The sequence below is a fragment of the Babylonia areolata genome, chromosome 19 (assembly GCF_041734735.1).
Source record: "Babylonia areolata isolate BAREFJ2019XMU chromosome 19, ASM4173473v1, whole genome shotgun sequence".
In the NCBI taxonomy this organism is placed as follows: domain Eukaryota; kingdom Metazoa; phylum Mollusca; class Gastropoda; order Neogastropoda; family Buccinidae; genus Babylonia; species Babylonia areolata.
The window spans coordinates 40,815,399-40,834,756 of record NC_134894.1 but is presented as its reverse complement, the minus strand read 5'-3'; the positions used below and the strand labels follow the sequence as shown (position 1 = coordinate 40,834,756).

Here is a 19,358-nt window from a genome sequence, read left to right as displayed (position 1 = left end):
GAAATACGTTGTGCATGGCAAGAAATATGTATTTACATTAAACATGCTTGCGTGCGTCCATGCGCACAGTGTGTGTGCGTGTGTGTGTGGGGGGGGGGGGAGAAGGGGCAGGGAAGTCACGGAAGTGGGGGGGGGGGTCTCTGTCCGTACATGTCTGGAATGAATATGTTCTGTGTGCGTATTTGTGCTCTATGTACAAGCAAATGTGTGTATGCTGGGATGCACTATTGCAATTTCTTGAGCCAACGTTATCTTCATAATTCTCTGCCACTGTCAAAATTCCACACAAACAACCTGAACGACTGAAATGGCTTGTGAAGATGTGGAGACAAAGAGACAGAGTACGTTAGAGAGAGAGAATCGTTGACTGTATACAGTGATTGCTTTCATGTTATATGTTTCATGGAAAAGAGAAACAAGAAAAGCATTGACACTTTAAAAATGTAATCTTCTGTATCCATTCAGGACATTTTAATTATTAAAGTGTGTGTGTGTGTGTGTGTGTGTGTGTGTGTGCTCTCAATGATAACTCTGTGGAAAGACTTGTGTGCTTCGTGTATATTTTAAAGATATTTCGGCACTTTTTCTATGCATTGTATGATACTGTTAATATGGGGAGTTCGTATTATATTCCCAGTTTGGTTAAATATACTTACCATGCCAAACTGATGCAAACCAGGCCTATCTGTTTGCTCTTCTCGGCCATAATTTATCACAGCAACTCAGTGATACATCTCGCCATTAGACCGCCGTCTGCTAGCCAATGAATGCCGTTTCCGGGTCATTCCAATGGCCAGCAAAGAAACGTCCCATGTGAACCGTGGCAATAACTGTGGGGATGGATGGTTGGGCATTTGAGTTTGACATGTTAAGTATATTTGACCAAACTTGGAGTATAATACGAGCTCCCCATTTTGATATCATATACTGTTCCATGTCAAACTGATGAGGATTCAAAGCAAATGGAGGAGGGCATTGCCTCCTGGTTTACATGGAGAGCCCTTCAAACCGTGACAGCTGAGTTAGCTGCGACAAAGGAAACCCCTAAGAACCATATGCCATGAGCATATGGACTTCCCTGAGGAGAAAATCGATGAAGGAAATCTCTGAACGGCAGAAAGCCACCTGCAAATCATGGCGAAGAGGCACAGAGTGCTGAAAGGTGGCTGAAGTGGCAACAGCGCGAACCTCCAGAGCTATAAGAATCCTGCATTAACAGAACTGAAAATGCCTAAGGTTCCGATGTGCAGGCGTTCCCAACCATCTTGGGCGGGATCATGAAGTAAGGAAAGGCATAAGCGGTCAGCTTGCTCCAGGCCAGAGAAAAAACATTCACTGCTCAAGATTCCTTGTCTGCAACCAGTGTGACAGACCTGTGGTGAAGAGAACCCCCTTCTGTGGAGACCATAACACCACACCCCTTGCAGGGTGTCCTTGTGTAGGGTCCATCAAGTGGAGGATGCTCTTAAACCTGCTGCGAGTGCCTGCCTAGGTTGGTACTGCCCCTATGTGTCTTGCTGAAAGCTCGAAGCCTTGTAGCACCAGCAAAGGAGAGCCTTGGACCATCACATGAGTATATCCACCCCCCCTCCCTCCCCCAGCGTACACGACAGTAGTGTTACCCGTGAACGCCACATGTTCTGGATGGCTTCCACCCAAGTAGAATGGAGACAAGTCCAGCGAATTGCTGCAAGCTCCAGAAGAGTAAAGTTTCACTTGGCTCCCGTAACGACCCAATCACGGCTGCAAGGCGTGAGCCCGAGTGTGCTCCCCATTACTCACGAGGATGCATCGTGAAGAATGCCCCTTGAAGTATGGGGTCAGTGGGAGCCCCTGAGCCAGAAATGGGAAGGGTTGGGGGGGGGGGGGGTAGATAAGTTATTGCTGATGTATTTCCAGGAACCAATTTGCCAGATGTGCATGACCCTGGGCTAAGCCCTCTGAGACCAGCCTTGTGATGTATTTCCAGGAACCAATCTGCCAAATGTGCATAACTCTGGGCTAAACCCTCTGAGACCAGCCTTGTCTTTGTGCACCGTGAACTGAACACTGAAACCCCTGACCGACCCTTATGGATCGTTTGGCAAATGTTGTCCCTAAGAAGTCGGAGGACTGGCTAAGGGAGAGAGCGCAATTTCCCTTTTGTTGTGACAATCCCTGTTGTGTGCACAGCTCCCGAAATCTGGATGTGTGAATTGTACACAAGGCCTGCGACTGTGCCAAGTGGAGTCAGGTGAGAAGGTACCTACCTAGAGGAACCGAACTCTGAACTGAACCTGGAAACCCCTGCCAGCCCCACTGTCGGCAGAGGATGGGGTGCACTGGAATGACCACACAGGAGGGCAGAGGACTGGATTACTCAATCCCTCCACATGAACCTGACGCCATGAGATATCCCCATCGTCAAAATGTTGTCATGCTCCTTTAACTTGGGTACATAAGAAAGAGGAGCGGGTCACAGAGGAGGAGGAATCTTCTGCCCGAAACAGCATGCACCCCAATTCTAGCCGCAACATAACCCAGTCATCGAGAAAGTGCTGCTGGGTGGGAATTGACCATGAGGCAGCCTTTTCTTCTCTGGGTTGTTAGAGAGATAGATCACGGCGGCCCTTCTGGCAAGCATGGAGTTGATGTGCTGGCTGGTAGTGGCATCTGCCTTGACTGTCAGGCGTGCAGCCACACTGTCAGATTCCGAAGGCTGATGGCGGAGTGACCCATGAGGGCAGGGTCAGCCCCAGCGTTCAAAATGGACCTCCCAGACCATATTGGGCAGGGTTCCCTCACGCCTGGATATACCCAAGGGGGTCTCCAGATTTGGGTGTGCAGCCTGGTGCGTAGAAGAGTGAGCAAATCAAAGTTACCTGCTGATTCATGCCTGCTGTAGAGCTAGAGCCCATGGACCGCAGGTCCAGCAACGCCCACGAGGGTTGTGACAATCTCGACACTGTGTGCCTCCTGAGATTGTTAGGAAGGGACCCATGCAAGCACAGAAGGCATGAACACCCATCAATCTCCACAATGCAGGAGCGAGTGGTAAAAAGAAGCCGCAAGCTTCACTGACTTTGTCTGGGTGACCCAGAAGCGGTCAGTCCCTAGAGGGAGGCGATAGAGACCCTGAACCCCATTTAAGGGGACCCCAAAGGGAAAGCGTCCCTGAGGGGGGTGCATGTGACCATGGAGACTGCCCTGACTAAAGAGTGGGTGTTCACAGCCAAACACTTTGGTGCATGGCGCCCAAGAAGAGGTGTGTGGCAGAGTTCAGGAGGGAGAGGATGAGGAGTTCTACCCAGGCCTTGTAGCATCCAAGCATGCACCTTTGGTGCATCTGCATTAGGTTTGAAAGGAAAAATCACCCTTGGAGGGCGACTGACCCCATGAAGGGCAACTGACCCCCCTGGTACTGGGAACTCCAGCAAGGGAGAAAGTGGCCCCATAGGTCCCGTCCAAATTAGGTGTTGGGACCATGGGCCGACCGAGACGAGGACAAGCCGGAGCTACCCGAAGCACATGTGCGCTGTCACCTGATGCACAAGCAAGGGTCCCGCCTGCAGTATTCCCTCCCATGGTGGTACAGGTGCCCACAAGGGAGGTGCTGGCAGCTGTAGAGGTCACCCTGACCCACAAGTGCTCAGTACTTCCACACTGGGCTGCAATCGAGTCCTGGTGGAGAAAAATACTGGGGGCAAAACATGCTGGGCTGAGACCTGGGAGGCAGGTCCGCAACTGAGCCCAGAACATACCAGGTGTGAAAACACCCTGTCATCTCCCAAGGGGCTGCGGAAACTCTTGGCTTTCTTGATGAGGGTCCGGATGTGCAAGGACCCAAAAGGGAGGTCATGATGAGCGTGGATGTTGTCATGACCGAGAAATACTCAGTCCCTCCACATGGCTGGGCTGAAATCAGGGTAGGGAGAGGGCCTAGCCCTCCGCTGCGCCCAGTGTGGCCACAGGGTGAACCCCAATTGGGGAATCAACCCATGGGTGCCACCCAGAAGTGTCGGGAGAACATCTTCAGCCACGTGAGAGTGAGGGAGCCAAGGTCCTCAAGTAGCACGTCATGAAAAGAGGTGGGAACACATGCGTGCTGGAAGGCAGTAAGGCCTACTGTTCTCCCGACTACCTAAGGCTGAGGTAGGAGAAAGTGCAAGCTTTCCCCACCAGGGTAGGCAGACCCAGATGTGCTATGTCCCGAGTGGGATGCGTTGGTGACCAGAAAGGTTTCCCTGACCAAACCAGTGGGCTACTCCAGGTGATGTGGTGGGCATCCGCAGTTGAGCACCAAATGTGTAGGGTAAGGGGTACTGGGATGAATCCGGGGAGGATAGGACCTGGGGTCATCCCTGGCCCTCCCGGCAGCCCAGAGTGTGCCAGTGTGAACCCCTGTATGGGTAGAATGGGGGGATCTGCCCGTGAGTGCCAACCATTCTGTGAGCCCATCCCAAGGGCTCACTGGCACATGGACTTTTAGGAAGGGGGGAAAAAAAGAAGAAAAAACTTGTCCAGGTCGGTGGGAAGTCCAGTAACCTGTCCTGACCCGGGTGTCCTGGGACCGCCTGACACATGCCTCCCCCAGCAGGGGAGACCGGCCGGATAGCGGGACCGCCTGACACGTGCATGTCTATCCCAGCAGGGGAGACCCAACAGACAGCAGCTTCACCTGACAAGCAGGTGGGTGCCATGCGCCCCGCATCCCCTCCCGTAGGGATACTGGGGTGACTTGACCTGGGGAGAGCATGAGTGTGGCCCTCCTGAAGGCCATAGGTGTCTGCCCCCACTGAGGGAGGTGGGGAGGGGTCTCAGCATGGGAGGGATGGAGAGAGAAAGCATTGCCACCACTGACAGCCTGTCCATGAACAGAGAATAGAGGGCTAAATCATGCGTGCCCCACTGTGACATCATGTCTGGCCTATAACATAAGACTGGCTGTGAGAGAGAGAGAGAGAGAAATATAAATATGTATGAACATATATATCTGTATACATATCTATGTTTTTTTGTTTTTTTCAAAGGCCATCTCCACACAACCACAGGCACAGTAGAGGCACATCCCTCAACAAAACGATCCTCCACTTGGGATAACGTGGGGTCTGGCCCAAACTCCAATCCCCTATAGTCCCCTTCTTGACTGTGTTAGGAGTTCTAGCTGTTGAGCTGTTCCACCTCAATGTGTCAACAAAGACGCACTGGCCCAATAACAGACGGGAGAACCTGTGGGTCCCAGGACCAGAGATAGTCTCCTGTGAGAGGACTATCCCAACCTCAAGGGTTCAGCTATCGCCGGAATGGTTAGCGATGCTCCGCAATTGGGACAAGTTATTCCCAAGTATTGCGGCAAGTCTGTAAGTAGAAGAAAGTCAGGAACAGTCTGTAACAACCAAAGGAGAGCAGAGAGTGAATCCCGAGACGAAAACGTCCCGGAAAGCTGCAACAAACAACAAACCTGCATGAAAATAACATTTCTAATACATAACAGGCTGGCAAAGACAGAGCAAATCGATAATGTCACTTATCTGAAAAATGGTGGCCACTGAGAATGATTGCTTACCCACTGCCTGAAACGTCATTTCACTGGCTAGCAGACGGCCGTCTAATGGCAAGATGTTGTATCACTGAGTTGCCGCGATAAATTTTGGCCGAGAAGAGCAAACAGATGGGCCTGGTTTGCATCAGTTTGACATGGTACAGTATATGATACCAAATTGATATTCAGTCCTCCCCATTCTTCCCGTCTCATTTCTTCCCTAACTTTTCAACTCTGTTTCTGTCTGTCTGTCTCTCCCTCCTTGCAATGTCATTTTTTACAAAGAAGAGATGTTGATCACTCATCTTCCTTTACTCATTTGCTTAAAAAAAAAAGAAGGAAAAACAAGTCATAAGGTCATTTATATAAAAATGTAACAATGTCATATGTAATCAACCATCATATTTTGTATTTCACAATACGTGCTAAAGAAATAACCTTTTTATAAAGCAAGTTGGAATCATTTTTATCAAACATGAAGAATATAAATTTCAAAACAATTTACAACTCCTTATAAGTTGGAATCATCTTTACCAAATATGAAGAATATAAATTTCAGAAATTCCTTATATCACATGTCAAAATGAAAATAACTAGGAGTACAAAGCAAGTTTTGTGTTAGGATGTTAGATCAATCAGAATGTTGATGCTGATTGTTACGCAAGAGAGTGAAGGACAGACTAGACAAAAGGGAGGCAACAACCATTCACATGCGAGTTCAGTCTCTATCTCCCGCACTCTTCCGTAAACAAAACAGACACAAAGTATTGCCCCTGAGCCTATATAATTTAACAAAAAAATATTCACAAATTGTTCTGCTTAATAAGCAAATAATATACACATGTACACCCACACACAAACGCAGACATCCAATTTGAGTCTGGGGAATGCTGACTTCTGTTCAATGTTTTTGAGGGCCCATGAACTAAACAGTCAACACACATATCACCTCGGGTCTTGTGCTGCACACACAAATTTCCTGGTTCTTTTGGATGTGTCTTAGTCTTCAAGATGCCTGTAGTCTCGAGGCTGCACCAGCCTCAACAGACCACAGCCAGGTCTCAACCTGCTCCAGTCTCCCCAGACTGGGCCGTTACCACGTCTCCTCGGACAGTGGGTTGATCCCGTCTCCTCGGACTGGGCTGTCTCTGCGTCTGCCCCAGAACTCCGGGACGGTGTATTAAGACCCGTAAGATATGTGCTCTCTATAAAATTTCCACATTCCCCTTTCACTTAATTCATCCTTTTCCATTCATACCCCTACTTACATTAGTTCAAATAATTATATCAGAATATCTACGGACTCTCCAATTATCAAATATCAATTTCTCATTAAGGCCATGCTGCTTACATGACACAAAAAGAGGGAAATGTTTATTCATTATCTGTGCGTCAGGACCGCCATGCTGCTTACATGACACAAAAAGAGGGAAATGTTTATTCATTATCTGGTGAACAAGGTGAACAGAATATTTAACAATGATTCCCAGGTTATGAAAAACATGGCCACATTTCTCAACATTTAGAAATAGAGAGATAGCATAATTCTATACTACCTTTGCTCTTCATGCTAGTGATTATATGTACAGAGAACAATCCTTTGGTCAATTTGCGGTGTAGCCAAGTTTACACAATATATCGCAAAGCATAGTTCCACCAAAATATGCATAACAAATATTAACCATATTAACAGTACATAAACATGCTTACACAAAGAGACAAACTATATCTTTAAACTCTCATGAAAAATAATATGTAATTACCTGTAGCCAGAACCACAGAGCACCAACAGCGAGACCTTTTCCTTCCAAGCCTCTGTGACAGACTGTGTGTCGCTAGCCACTTAAACTGGGCAGAGAAAAATATACTCACTGACCAGTACAAAAAAGAAAAAAAAGAAAAAAAAAGCTCACTGACCAGTACAAAAAACACGTGCAAATAAACAGAAGCACTTGAACTCCCCTGGAAGAGGAAATTAGATTGTGGCACTCCGTAACACTGATAAACAATTACCATAATTGAATTTAAATAAGATCATGGTTAAAAAATGACTGGGCTTTTAGCAAACTTTATCACATTTGTGCAATCATTAAAAGTCTAAAATAATCATAAAGTATTTGTAATAAATTAAATACTGCGGATCAAACACAAAACATTCAGGCAAGAATCCAATGCTCTAACTCTATGGCGACTATATCCATGATCCAGTTCAATACAAATCTGCACATGAAAAGCATTTCAGTATCAGTCACACATCTCTCTTTGTAGCTGTAAGTACAAAAAAGAATCTAAACATCACATTGATCATCCATAAAACAGAACCCAAACAAGCAAAACCAGAAATTATTTACAATTATATATGACTATAATGCCGTCTGACATCTGAGTAGTAAAGTGTTGACCCAGCAGTAACCTGTCTGCCTAGGAAGTGAGTGAATCTGAGCAAACTGCTTCAAATCCAACAATTTTCTCCCCCTCAATTAGACACTGAGTGGTGGCCTGGACGCTAGTCATTTGGATTAGATGATAAACCAAAGTCCTGTGTGCAGCATGCATTTAGCACAAGCAAAACAGCCCATCGCAACAAAAGTGTTGTCTCTGGCAAAATTATGTAGAAAAATCTGCTTTGATAGGAACACACTAAAAAAAAACCCAACAAAACTGCAGGCAGAAAAAAAAAAGAAAAAAGGGTGGCGCTCTCAGTGCAGCCACATGCCCTCCCTGGGGAGAGCAGCCTAAATTTCACACAGAGAAATCTTTTGTGACAAAAGAGTGATACAATACAAATTCTTGTTAGTACAATATTGGGTCTTTGCTGGTAAGTTCTACCACCACCACACAAACTCAAACAAGCATGAAAAAATGGCAATAGATACCTGGCAAAAAGAGGGGGAAAAAATGTTGAGGGGGTGGGGTGGGGTAACATAAAATAGAAATATACAGAAAATTCAACAATCACTAACAAATTCATATGCATGTAGCAAAACATTTACAATACACCAGGCACTGCTTCAAGTTAAGCTCACAAATGCAAAGCTTCAACACACAACAAAAACACACAACAACTTCCAAAACTTACATAACAATGCCCAAACACCCAAGATTAAATATGCATATGTGTATCCAGCTACAAACTTGTGTATATCCAGCAAATAGATTGTCTTGGAACAACAATCTACACCCAGAACAAAAAGAAGACCAATATTCAAGCAGTATAAGTAATAGAAGCCATAAACACTCACAGTTCCTCTAATTCTCACAAGAAGATTTAAAATAGAATACATGATAGTATGATTAAAGACCTATATAAAAAAGTCAAGAACATTAAAAAATAAAGTAAACTCATCTCTGAAATGCATAAGTAATACGACTTTAATACAAGAGAGAGAGAGAGAAATAAAAAAAAATTTAAAAAAGGTTTATTGAAATAAATTTATCTGAAGGAAATGACATGAAGAAAACAGCAAACAACAACAACAACAACAAAAAACAACAACAACAGAAAAACAATTTAGCAATAGAAACAATTAATATACATGTAATTTAAATTTGAGGAATTGATAATAAACTGACAAAGAAGCTGGCCAATAGAAAAGAAAGTGAATGCGGTACCAGATGCATGTATATATGTTTAAGTGATGATAATTTTGACATGGTTCAAACTCAAGAAAAAACTACTCAAACAGAAAAGAGAAATGATAAGAGAGAGAGAGAGAAAGACAAATTAAATATGAGAAGAAGAGGAAAATAAATGTTGCCTCATAAGAAAACTAAAAATAAACAAAAATGATTAAAAAGAAGAAGAAAACCCATTTTGTGTATTTTATTACTGTTAAATTTAAGAAAAGAAAAGAAAAAAGACCTTAGAAATGAAAGGATATCATGGAAGAAGTAGAAAAGAAAGAAATAACTAAAACAAGAGAAAAAAACAACACCATTCTCATTTTATCCAAAGTATTACACATAACCTGGCAAAGTATTGTGAGTGAAAAAGAATCAAAATGAAAAATACTCATGCATATGATGATAAAAAACAACAACAACAAAAAACATAATTAAATATTCAGTCAATTTTGACTTTTTTTTCCATTTTTCAAAATTCAAAATCTCTAAACCGTCAGTCCTGATGCAGCTAAACTGAATAAAACAAGAGATGAACAACTGCTTTCACAACCATACACCCACCAACCCACACTTTCTCATAAGTACATACATTGATACATAAACCTTTTTAAAAAATGTCCAAACCAACAAATACTCTTTAACAATGAGAATCCTCCAAAGTCCATTTCAAAGCATAATGAGTACAAATTACAAAACACGGCAACTGACTTTATTTCACAATTCTTACTTTGGACATTTTGCGCATTCTTATTTATGATCTAAAATAAAATCATCCTGATTCTCTCTGTAAGGTGGTTCATATGCAAGCATTTAATGTTTTTATATTTGCCTGCTCTGTTTAGTCGTATTCTCATCTTTCAAGTACTTCATTGCCATTCTTGCAGTCATTATAATCTGTTCCATGCACCTGGTCGTACCACTGCAATGTGTGTGTGTGTGTGTGTGTGTGTGTGTGTGTGTGTGTGTGTGTGTGTGTGTGTGTTTCTTTGTTTGTGCAGCTCTTTTTGTTTCCTTCTAGTTCATTTTTGTGTGTTGACTGTTTTTATTTTTCTTCCTTTTTATCCTCCTGTATAACAGTTACACTGCCAGCTGTAGCTGTTTACTCATCCTTCATGCCCTACAGTCTACTGTTCTTGACCTATTCTCTTCAACGGCTAAACTGGAAACCACAAATTCCGGTGTCTGTGTCCTGCGAATATCATAATGTTTCCTGAGGAAGAGGCGGGACAGTGCTAGCAAGAAGAAAAAGACAGCCAGAGACAGACCAGACTCGATGAGGAGGAGGTAGACATACCACATAGGGGTAAGCTCTTGCATAAGGTAGCCTACAATGATAGGGTTGACAATCATTCCCGCGCTAGAAGCGATAATGATGCTGGAAGTTACACGCCCAGTCACGCGCACCAGTTCATCGTCTACCCACGTGAAGCCAGTTGGGAAAATTGATGCCATGGAAACACCAGTAAAGATGGTTGACACCCAGATGCCAACATCAATACCGTGTGCTGAGAAAAGCAGCATAGCAAGTATGGCAAAAAACACTGACACACAGCTGAGAACCAGCAGTTTCACAGAAGTTAAAATCCGAACAATAAAGATACACAGAAAACGACCCCCTGCATACGAGGCCCAAAATAACGCAGTAACCTGCGCTCCTTTGGATTTGCTCCAGTGCAGCTGTTTGACAACAAATGTTGTCAAAAAGGACGCAAATGTGTCCTCAACAGGAGAGTACAAAAAGTAAAATATGCACAAAATGCTCATAACAAACAAAAACAACCCAAAAGGCAATGGCTGTTTGACGTCTTTCTTTTCATCCTGTTTGTCCTGTCTCCGTTTCTGAGACCTGTCAGAGAACAACTGCACAGTCAACGGTATAGCTATAAGAAGTATTAGCCCTCCAGAGATCAAGAACGCGTAATGAACGTCAGTGGTTAGAGGCAAGGGAACAGCAGTTGAATTGTTCATGACATCAGGGGTTGATGTAGGGTATGACGCAATGGTGACATTGTCCATGGCCAATGATGTTGTGGCAATGGTAGTGATGTCTATGTCGTCCTCTGGATTAGGCGTCAGGAAGGGTTCGGTGACAAGGGGACTGACGACACCTCCCAGGGCAAAGGCAAAATGGATGAACTGCATGGCCATTTCCCCCTCCAACCCCCAGATGCGAAGCAGCTCAGCATTACCCGCTGAAACATGTACAGAAAAAACTGGTTTGTTTTATACAAAGACAAGAGAGGCAAGGCCTTCAAGACTCACTTGTGATACACTTAAAAAAAAAAAAAAATCTAATCGTTAAAATGTGTTCTGTATTTGTTATTATAAAGCTTCGGGTTAAAAGAAAAAAAAAGTCCTAATGGCAGATTCGAAACTCCGCATGTTCGGGTGAGAAGAAACTGTCTTACCCATTACACTATTGTCGCTCCTTAACTGATGTTCAAAAATATAATATTTAAACATGCTTTTTTGAAGGGCGATAAATCGATTGCGGTATTCGCAGTGAGAACCCTGTTTAAATCATATTGTTCTGGTGTATCTTGGGCATTCAAAAAATCTTTAAGGGCAATCAAAAATTCTTTTTAAGTCTGCGGTAAAGGAGACGTGGCTATCACCGCAATCACACTGCAACATTTAGCCGTTTTCTCTGGATCTAGATAGATGTACAAGTTTCAGTTAGTTACACCCGGTTGACACGGTCAATTCAATTTCTCTTTTATGTTCATTCTAGTTTTATAGTTTTAAAGTTGATATGAAAATTGAGTATTTCATTAAACTAATAACACGTAGAGCCAAGTACAAGTACTTCTAAACGTATATGAAGTGAAAAGGACTTCATTTTGAGAAAAGTCAAGACTGGAAATTTTTACGTTTCCGATCAATTCAAGGTTATTAACTCACATCGTTTATTATTTTTAACTGTGAATTCCGACTGATTCTGTGGATATTTTTATGGCAGTTTGGGGCATAATCCAGTAAGTGATGAGGCGTTCACAAATCTTTCTCTGAAAAAATATTTAACGGTCTCCTTCTCCAACTTTCCATCACATGTTATCGCTTATTGTCCATTGAATATAGGATTGAATGGGCAGGTCAACAACTTGAAACAAAATGGCGTCCTTCGTGTTCGCGAAGAATATGAGCACGCGCTTTGAATGTGTATAAATATGTGTACGCAAATGATTTTTGCCCATGACCTTCAGGGCTCAGCCAATAGATCTATAAAGTCCACTCGTCGTATTGATTTTAGTATTTTCCGAAAAAGACCACTTGGGCGAATGAACATAGTGAAAGCCCTGTACACTTAGAGTAAAACACACAAGCTTTTTATCTATTGAGTATAATTTCAAAATGTAATGTTTAAGATGAGAAAGATCAGTTTAAAGCAAATTAAGTCCCCTTGCATTAATTACAGATTAATTTCCCTTTTTTACTATCTGCACCAAAACATTTGCAAAATAAATATAACTTCCATGCTTAGCAAAAGAAGTTCCTGTTTGAACAAAAAATGATAATAATGACTGCTCTTGTTGTTGTGTCAGAATATCAGATCAAAGTACCAAGTTTAGAGAATAAAAAAATATAAGTCAATGCAGTTTGCATATAATTTAGCTTCTTTTTTATTTTTTGTGCCCATCCCAGAGGTGCAATATTGTTTTAAACAAGATGACTGGAAAGAACTGAATTTTTCCTATTTTTATGCCTAATTTGGTGTCAACTGACAAAGTATTTGCAGAGAAAATGTCAATGTTAAAGTTTACCACGGACACACACACACACAGACAACCGAACACCGGGTTAAAACATTGACTCACTTTGTTTACACAAGTGAGTCAAAAATTAGCTGGTTAATCTTTTTTAAAAACAAAAGCCATATTTACAGAGCATTCAAGTACACAGATAACCATTCACTTTCAGAAATGTAAATGCATGTATAGAATCAAACACATTCTTGTCTTTCTTTCTTCTGCTTCCAAGTTTTTGCCCACTGATGATTATATGTAATGAGTCCATTTTGTAATATCCCCAATATCCAACATCTTTCTTTACTGTGGAATGACAAACTCTCTGCTCTGTTCATTTGCAGAGTTACAAACAAGACAACAAAATTTTCTTTCTTCGATTTGTTCAGTCACATACTTTGGTCAACTCTTCATTCAGTTAATTTAACAATGGAGTAAAGTCATCTCTTCATTCAGTTTATCCAGCAGCAGAATTCAACCAATGCTGCTTTCAGCTAGTGCAACAGTAGGACCAAGTTAATTCAACTTACTGTGCAACAAAATGATAAATTTAACTGAGATAAGAATAGGAGGGTAAAAAAAATCTTCATTGAGATAATTCAAAAACAATTCCAAGTCAAACTATTCAGTTCAACTACCAGCTGGTTAAGGAATTTGAGCATCACACTGGGTGGGTCTGTAGATGACTAATAAGTCCAATCCCGGTACTGGAATGTCGGTGGCACTGCAGACAGGGGTGTAGCTGGTGCAAGGTGAGTTAAGTGCCTTCTCAAAGGCGGTGACATCAGAGCGGACCCGGCTGCACCATGCTGAGCTATGGTATGATTTGTAATCCATCGGAGACTTATGCAGTGATTAATATCACTAATTATGCTGAACAGACCAAATGTAACAGGATGACAATGTTTAACTCTTACCATTCCTGAAACCACTTCAACAATTATGACAGAGCTCAATCAGAATCCCTGAATATGCCTGCATTAATAGGCTGTAAAAAGTACTTCAGTTCAACATAGTCAAATGCATGCACGGGAGAACATAAACTCACCATATAAGCAAAACAAACACCCTAAAATTCACAGATGGGAACAAAAATCGCCCTCTTTACAAGAGTGAGCAATGCACCCACAGCAGCAGAGTCCCTTGCCCCACACAAAATAACAGTAATATTGACAATAAGTGAATAACAACGGAGGAATTCCTAGATTACTTAATGGGTTTAAAAGGCATCTGATTCCAGCATGAGAACAGATGTACACACATGCACACACATGGTGACACTATCACAACTCACAGACCTGTATCGAGGGCCCCAGCAAAAAGAGCAGAAACAACATGGATGGTGATCATCAGACTGTAGAGGGAACACCATGGCAGGATGGCTGTGCTCACTGCCAAACCAACCACAGACAGCAGAAGGAGCAGCGACTTATTGAGCTTGTCGTAGATCACTCCAGCCACCAGCGATCCCACCAGATAACCGACTGAACTTGCTGTGTAGAAGAAGGAGGCCTGTTCTACATCAGTCTGTGTGATGATCTGAATATCCAGAAAAGCTGGGCCCCGCTGTCCCACAGCAAAACCCTGCACAAAACAACACAGAAATAAAGAAAGATACCCCTGGTAAAGTCTAAGAGATGGATATATTTTGTAGAGTCTGAGAGAAAGACAGACCTTACAGAATCTAAATAAAAGACAACTTGCAGGGTGTGGGTGAAAGATACATCTTATAGTCTGAGAAATAGATCATGCAGAGTCTGAGAGAATTAGACATATCTTGCAATGTTTGATAAAAACATCTCTTGCAGGGTAAGAGAGAAAGACAGATCCTACAGAGACAGAAGGAAAGACATGTCTTGCTGAGACTGAGAGGACACATCTCATAGAGTCTGGGTGAAAAACAGATCTCAGTGATAAAAAACAAAACAAAAAACCCCGCAAAAAACAGGTCTTGCAAGATGTGTCTAACATCTTGCAATATCTGCGAGAAAGACATCTCTTGCAGAGTCAAAGAGAAAGGCACAGCTTGAGGAATCTGAAACAAACAGATATATCACAGAGTTTGTGAGAAAGATGCATCTTGCAAACTGTGAGAAAGACACATCTTCACTGTCCAAGAAAAAGGCATATATCTTGCATAGTCCAAGGGAAAGACACATCCTGTAGTGTCCAAGAGAAAGACAGATCTTGTAGATTTCAAGAGAAAGACATTTTGCAGATTCAAAAAGAAAGAAACATATTTCATGGTGTGTGAGAAAGACACGTCTCACCAGATCTGAGAGAAAGACACCTTTTGTAGTGTCTGACAGCAAGATACAGCTGAGCCTGAGAGGCATTATTTTACACAAACTGCCAGAAAGGGATTTGAGAGAGGCATTTCGTACACAGCCTGAGAGAAATGCACAACTTGCAGGATCTGAGAAAAAGACACTGTTGCACAGTCTGAGAGAAACGTCATACACCCTTTAAAAAAACCCAAAAAAAACCCAGTTTATTACAAAATTAGTACAATTCAGTTTCAAGTTTGATAAGAAAATCAGCTTGTGGATCAGGTAGATGAATCAAAAGATGCACAATCTTTGAAAAGACTTAAACAAATGTCCATATAATATAACCTAAACTTTTTAAGTGTCTTTTATTCCATTAAGTTAAAATCCTTTTCATTGTGAACAGCTTATCCCAGTAATTCACTCTGACAATGCTGTTAGTGTCAATTGACAAATAGAGAATTTAACTCCCCAAATATGTAAACTCCTGGATCCCAAATAAAGTTCTACCCATTAGAGGAGGCAACCTCAGAATCATGATTTGAATGTGTGTGCTAACTATCTGGGCTTCGCTAACTTCACAGCTTGTGTCATTCGGCTGGTGCGAGTTTTAGTTCACATAACTGATTTCAGTTTTAGCTCCCTTAATGGGATACCTGTTGTATGATGCATCACAGTTCATTATCTGAGTATATGTTACCTGTGTTGTTTCTTGGATACCATAGATATATTGCTTGATAGCTCTGCCATTACTGATACCAGATTGGCACCCTCACTCACGGAGGATGGTTACAAGCCTTTATTTATGTCGACCGCTACCAAGGGGGGTTGTGTATGATGGATTATAAACACAGACACTCATTGATAGCTCTGCTGTTGCACCAAACAAGACTGGCATAAGCTGTGTAGGCTGGTCCCCGCTTGGCGAGGATGGTTTCTAGCCTTTGCACATGTCAGTCCCAACCAAGGTAGTTTGTGCATCATGGATTATGCTGATCGCTTCAGGAGGACACACATCAAACAGGCTATGAAGTAGCTGCTGTCCACATATCCCCATACAAGCAGGTGTACAACGCACTGTCAGTGCAGGATACAGCAGACAGGCCAAGAAACAGCCATTGTCTACACATAAACCCATTTGATAAAGCATATGACTGAGAATTTAATTCCCCAGATTTGTAAACACCTGGATCTCAAATGAAGTTTTTGTTTCTCTTATATCTGATTCTGACAATCTTTCCAGCTACAAATCCAAACTGTGTTTTATCTTTTTATCTACATAGTATTTTTCAAGCATGTTTCTGCTAACCTGAACAGAGCCTGATCCATAGCTTCATTGAATGACTGTCTACTTCCATTGAGACATAAGATCATGTCATTAGCCAGCTATGACAACAATGTTTAAGTTTCTTTTTTCTTTATTTTTATTCCTCTATGAGAGTGAATGAAACATTAAGGACGCACGGAGAGTGTCAGTTCACAAGATTTGTGGAGGGAAAAGGCTATAACTTTTCTACTTTTCTAACATATATCTCAGACAAAGGACTGAAAGAAACAAAAGATATCCACCACAAAACACTCACCACACCCCAAAATGTTGCTCCCAGCCAAATTGTACGCCAGACATTTCTCCTGTACACTGGGTCTTTCCACCTGTCTCTCAAACTGCTTTTTCCCTTCGATGCTGCCATGGTGTTCTTGACATCACGGTTATCTGTTTGGCCGGGTTCTTCCTGTTCCCGGTGATTGCTTGCAATGTTGTTGTCTTCGGTGGCCATTCTTAACTCTTTTTGATCTATTTCATCATGATTGTCAGTATATTGTTATCACATCACAATGCCAGCACTGTTATCATCATAATGATACTGTCAGTATCTTCATATGAAGGAGTGTGAGAGAGCATGCATGAGGTGCACAGAATGACAGATCTTTAATTTTCAAAGTCAGACGTGCATTTTCAAGCCCAAACCTGAATGCTGCTATGGATTACTTAGTCAATCCTCCTTTACATAATCACTGTGAATGATCACATCAGCATTACCATCATCATAAATTCACATAATACAGTAATTTGACTATTTAATGTAGAACAATGCTTAATGTATATTCCAGGTTACAAACCTAAACCTTCAAAATCTTGATTCAATTTAAATTACAACACCAGGCACATCCCAGTTGGCCTACAATGTCTTGACCTTGTCTATTATTTTCCTCATGAAAGACTGTACAAATGAACAAGTTTATGAAAAACAACAAAGTTTATAATTTTGTATTTGCATGGACAGTTACCAACATATACACATGCACAGACACACATGAATGTGTGTGCACACACATGTACACGCACACACATAATAGAGTGACACGATTATGAGGTCTATGGTCAACAAAAGTATTCACTACACCACTGCTGGATGGCGTTCGACACAGATTGCTCTCTGTGGATAGTCATACCTACTGTGACAGAATGTGCCTGAGACAGGCCTGATCTCGAATAGTTGAGACCGATGTATGGCTTGATAAAGAACATGGAAAATAAGGCACTCTCCCCCTCCCCAAGCGCTCCCCCCACCCCCCAGCCCCTACCCTCCCCCCTCCCAATAAACAATCAATATAACAAGAGGAAAAGCCTTCAGGGCTCACGTGTGATTCCTTTTTCCTTAAAAAAGCACATAAATATGATTGAAGGCGTTCAACACAGATTTACTAAGTGGAAAACTGGTACTGGAGACCTTAGTAATAGTTATGAGGAGCGTCTAGCTCTATCTAAACAGCCCAGTCTAGAATTTATTCTATATCATGCACACTATTTACCTTGGCTAAATTTGATGACTCGAGGGCACAACTTCAAATTTAACAAGACAACACTTACCAGTTCCACAAATTTTTTACTAATCGTATCATTAATCTGTGGAATAACCTTTCCTCTGACACCATCAATGCATCATCACATCAGTAAACGCCTTCAAAAACAAAACTGACACAAATTTTAAGGACCATGTAATTTTTCATCGATTTAAATCTTTATTGAGTCAGAAATAAATGTTGTATACACTATGCCTGATTAAACCTTGGAACATTTCACTATATAGTGACCCAAAAGCACATTAATGGACATTATTATGAGGGCAAAAGGCTTCTAGCCGAATAATTCTGTGATTCTGAGTTGCACAGCAAAATCAGACACGCCGCCGCGGGTGGAGAGGGTGGGGAGAAGATTGGGTTATGGGGGTGGAAACCAGTACATGACGATCAAACAGTCAATTTTGCTCACCTTCTTAACAAAAGTGTGGCAATACGTTTTGACACCTCCTTGAAACAGAAACTGAAACTATGCAATGAAACACTACTACTACTACTACTACAGTGTATAGGTCGGAAGTCACATGTGACCCGGAAGCAGTATCCAGTTTCAGTTTCACAAGGAAGCGTCACTGCCTTCGGACAAATCCATATTTGCTACACCACAGCATAACCCAACGCGCTTCGTCAGCCTTTAGTGCACACACACACACACACACACACACACACACATATATATATATATATATATATATATATATATATATATATATATGGGTAAAAATGTTCCAAAGATTACAAGATGTAACGAAGAAAAAGATTTGGGTATTACGTTTGATGAAAATCTTAATTTTGACCCGCACATAAATCGAATTGTTGGTGAGGCAAACCAAGTACTAGGAATGGTAAGGAGAGCCTTTACATTATTAGACAAAGACACGTTCACAAAACTGTACAAGACTATTGTGAGACTACATCTGGAATATGCAAACGTTATTTGGGGTCCTGCAAGCCTAAAGAGGCAATCCATCCTAATCGAAAGAGTCCAGAGGCGTGCAACTCGACTGCTGAAGGAATGCAAAGAAATGAATTATCATGACCGACTAAATTTTTTTAACCTTTATTCACTGAAGGGTAGACGACTACGAGGTGATCTTATACAGATGTTTAAAATTTTCCACGGTTATGATGATGTTGATTTGCACTCTTTGTTTTCCTATGCACCTGTAAATGTCCGACACTAGAAACTCTGCAGGAAAATTGTTTGTAATGCATGCCAGAACTAATAAGCGCAAATTCACATTTTCTTTCAGAGTCGTTAAACCCTGGAATGCACTACCTCAATCAGTTTAATTTGCAAAATCTGTGAATGAGTTCAAGAACCTGATTGACAAACTGCCC

The 19,358-nt window shown here is 41.9% G+C and overlaps 1 protein-coding gene across 2 annotated transcripts; it reads right to left on the bottom strand.

The window, feature by feature from the left end:
- Positions 1-5,826: 5,826 nt before the first annotated feature.
- On the bottom strand, positions 5,827-18,532 carry LOC143293712 (sodium-dependent glucose transporter 1A-like). 2 transcript variants are annotated; one of them, XM_076604904.1, is made up of 4 exons: positions 18,430-18,532; positions 16,739-16,950; positions 14,187-14,472; positions 5,827-11,337 (listed from the first exon to the last, which is right to left on the bottom strand). In XM_076604904.1, exons 2-4 carry the CDS (start codon positions 16,931-16,933, stop codon positions 10,256-10,258), a joined length of 1,563 nt encoding a protein of 520 aa, XP_076461019.1. In that variant the 5' UTR covers positions 16,934-16,950; positions 18,430-18,532; the 3' UTR covers positions 5,827-10,255. The 2 variants fall into 2 exon arrangements, with proteins under 2 accessions (XP_076461019.1, XP_076461020.1); XM_076604905.1 differs by having other exon boundaries at positions 16,739-17,030; positions 18,430-18,500.
- Between the last annotated feature and the right edge of the window lie 826 nt (positions 18,533-19,358).

Bases quoted from the DNA above. Each gene is read 5' to 3' on its own strand.
- LOC143293712 (XM_076604904.1), bottom strand. From the start codon at position 16,933: ATGGCCACCGAAGACAACAACATTGCAAGCAATCACCGGGAACAGGAA. The intron at 14,473-16,738 runs GTGAGTGTTTTG...TGTTTTGTGCAG, and splicing joins GAGCAACATTTTGGGGTGTG to GGTTTTGCTGTGGGACAGCG. The intron at 11,338-14,186 runs GTCTGTGAGTTG...TACATGTTTCAG, and splicing joins TGCTGGGGCCCTCGATACAG to CGGGTAATGCTGAGCTGCTT.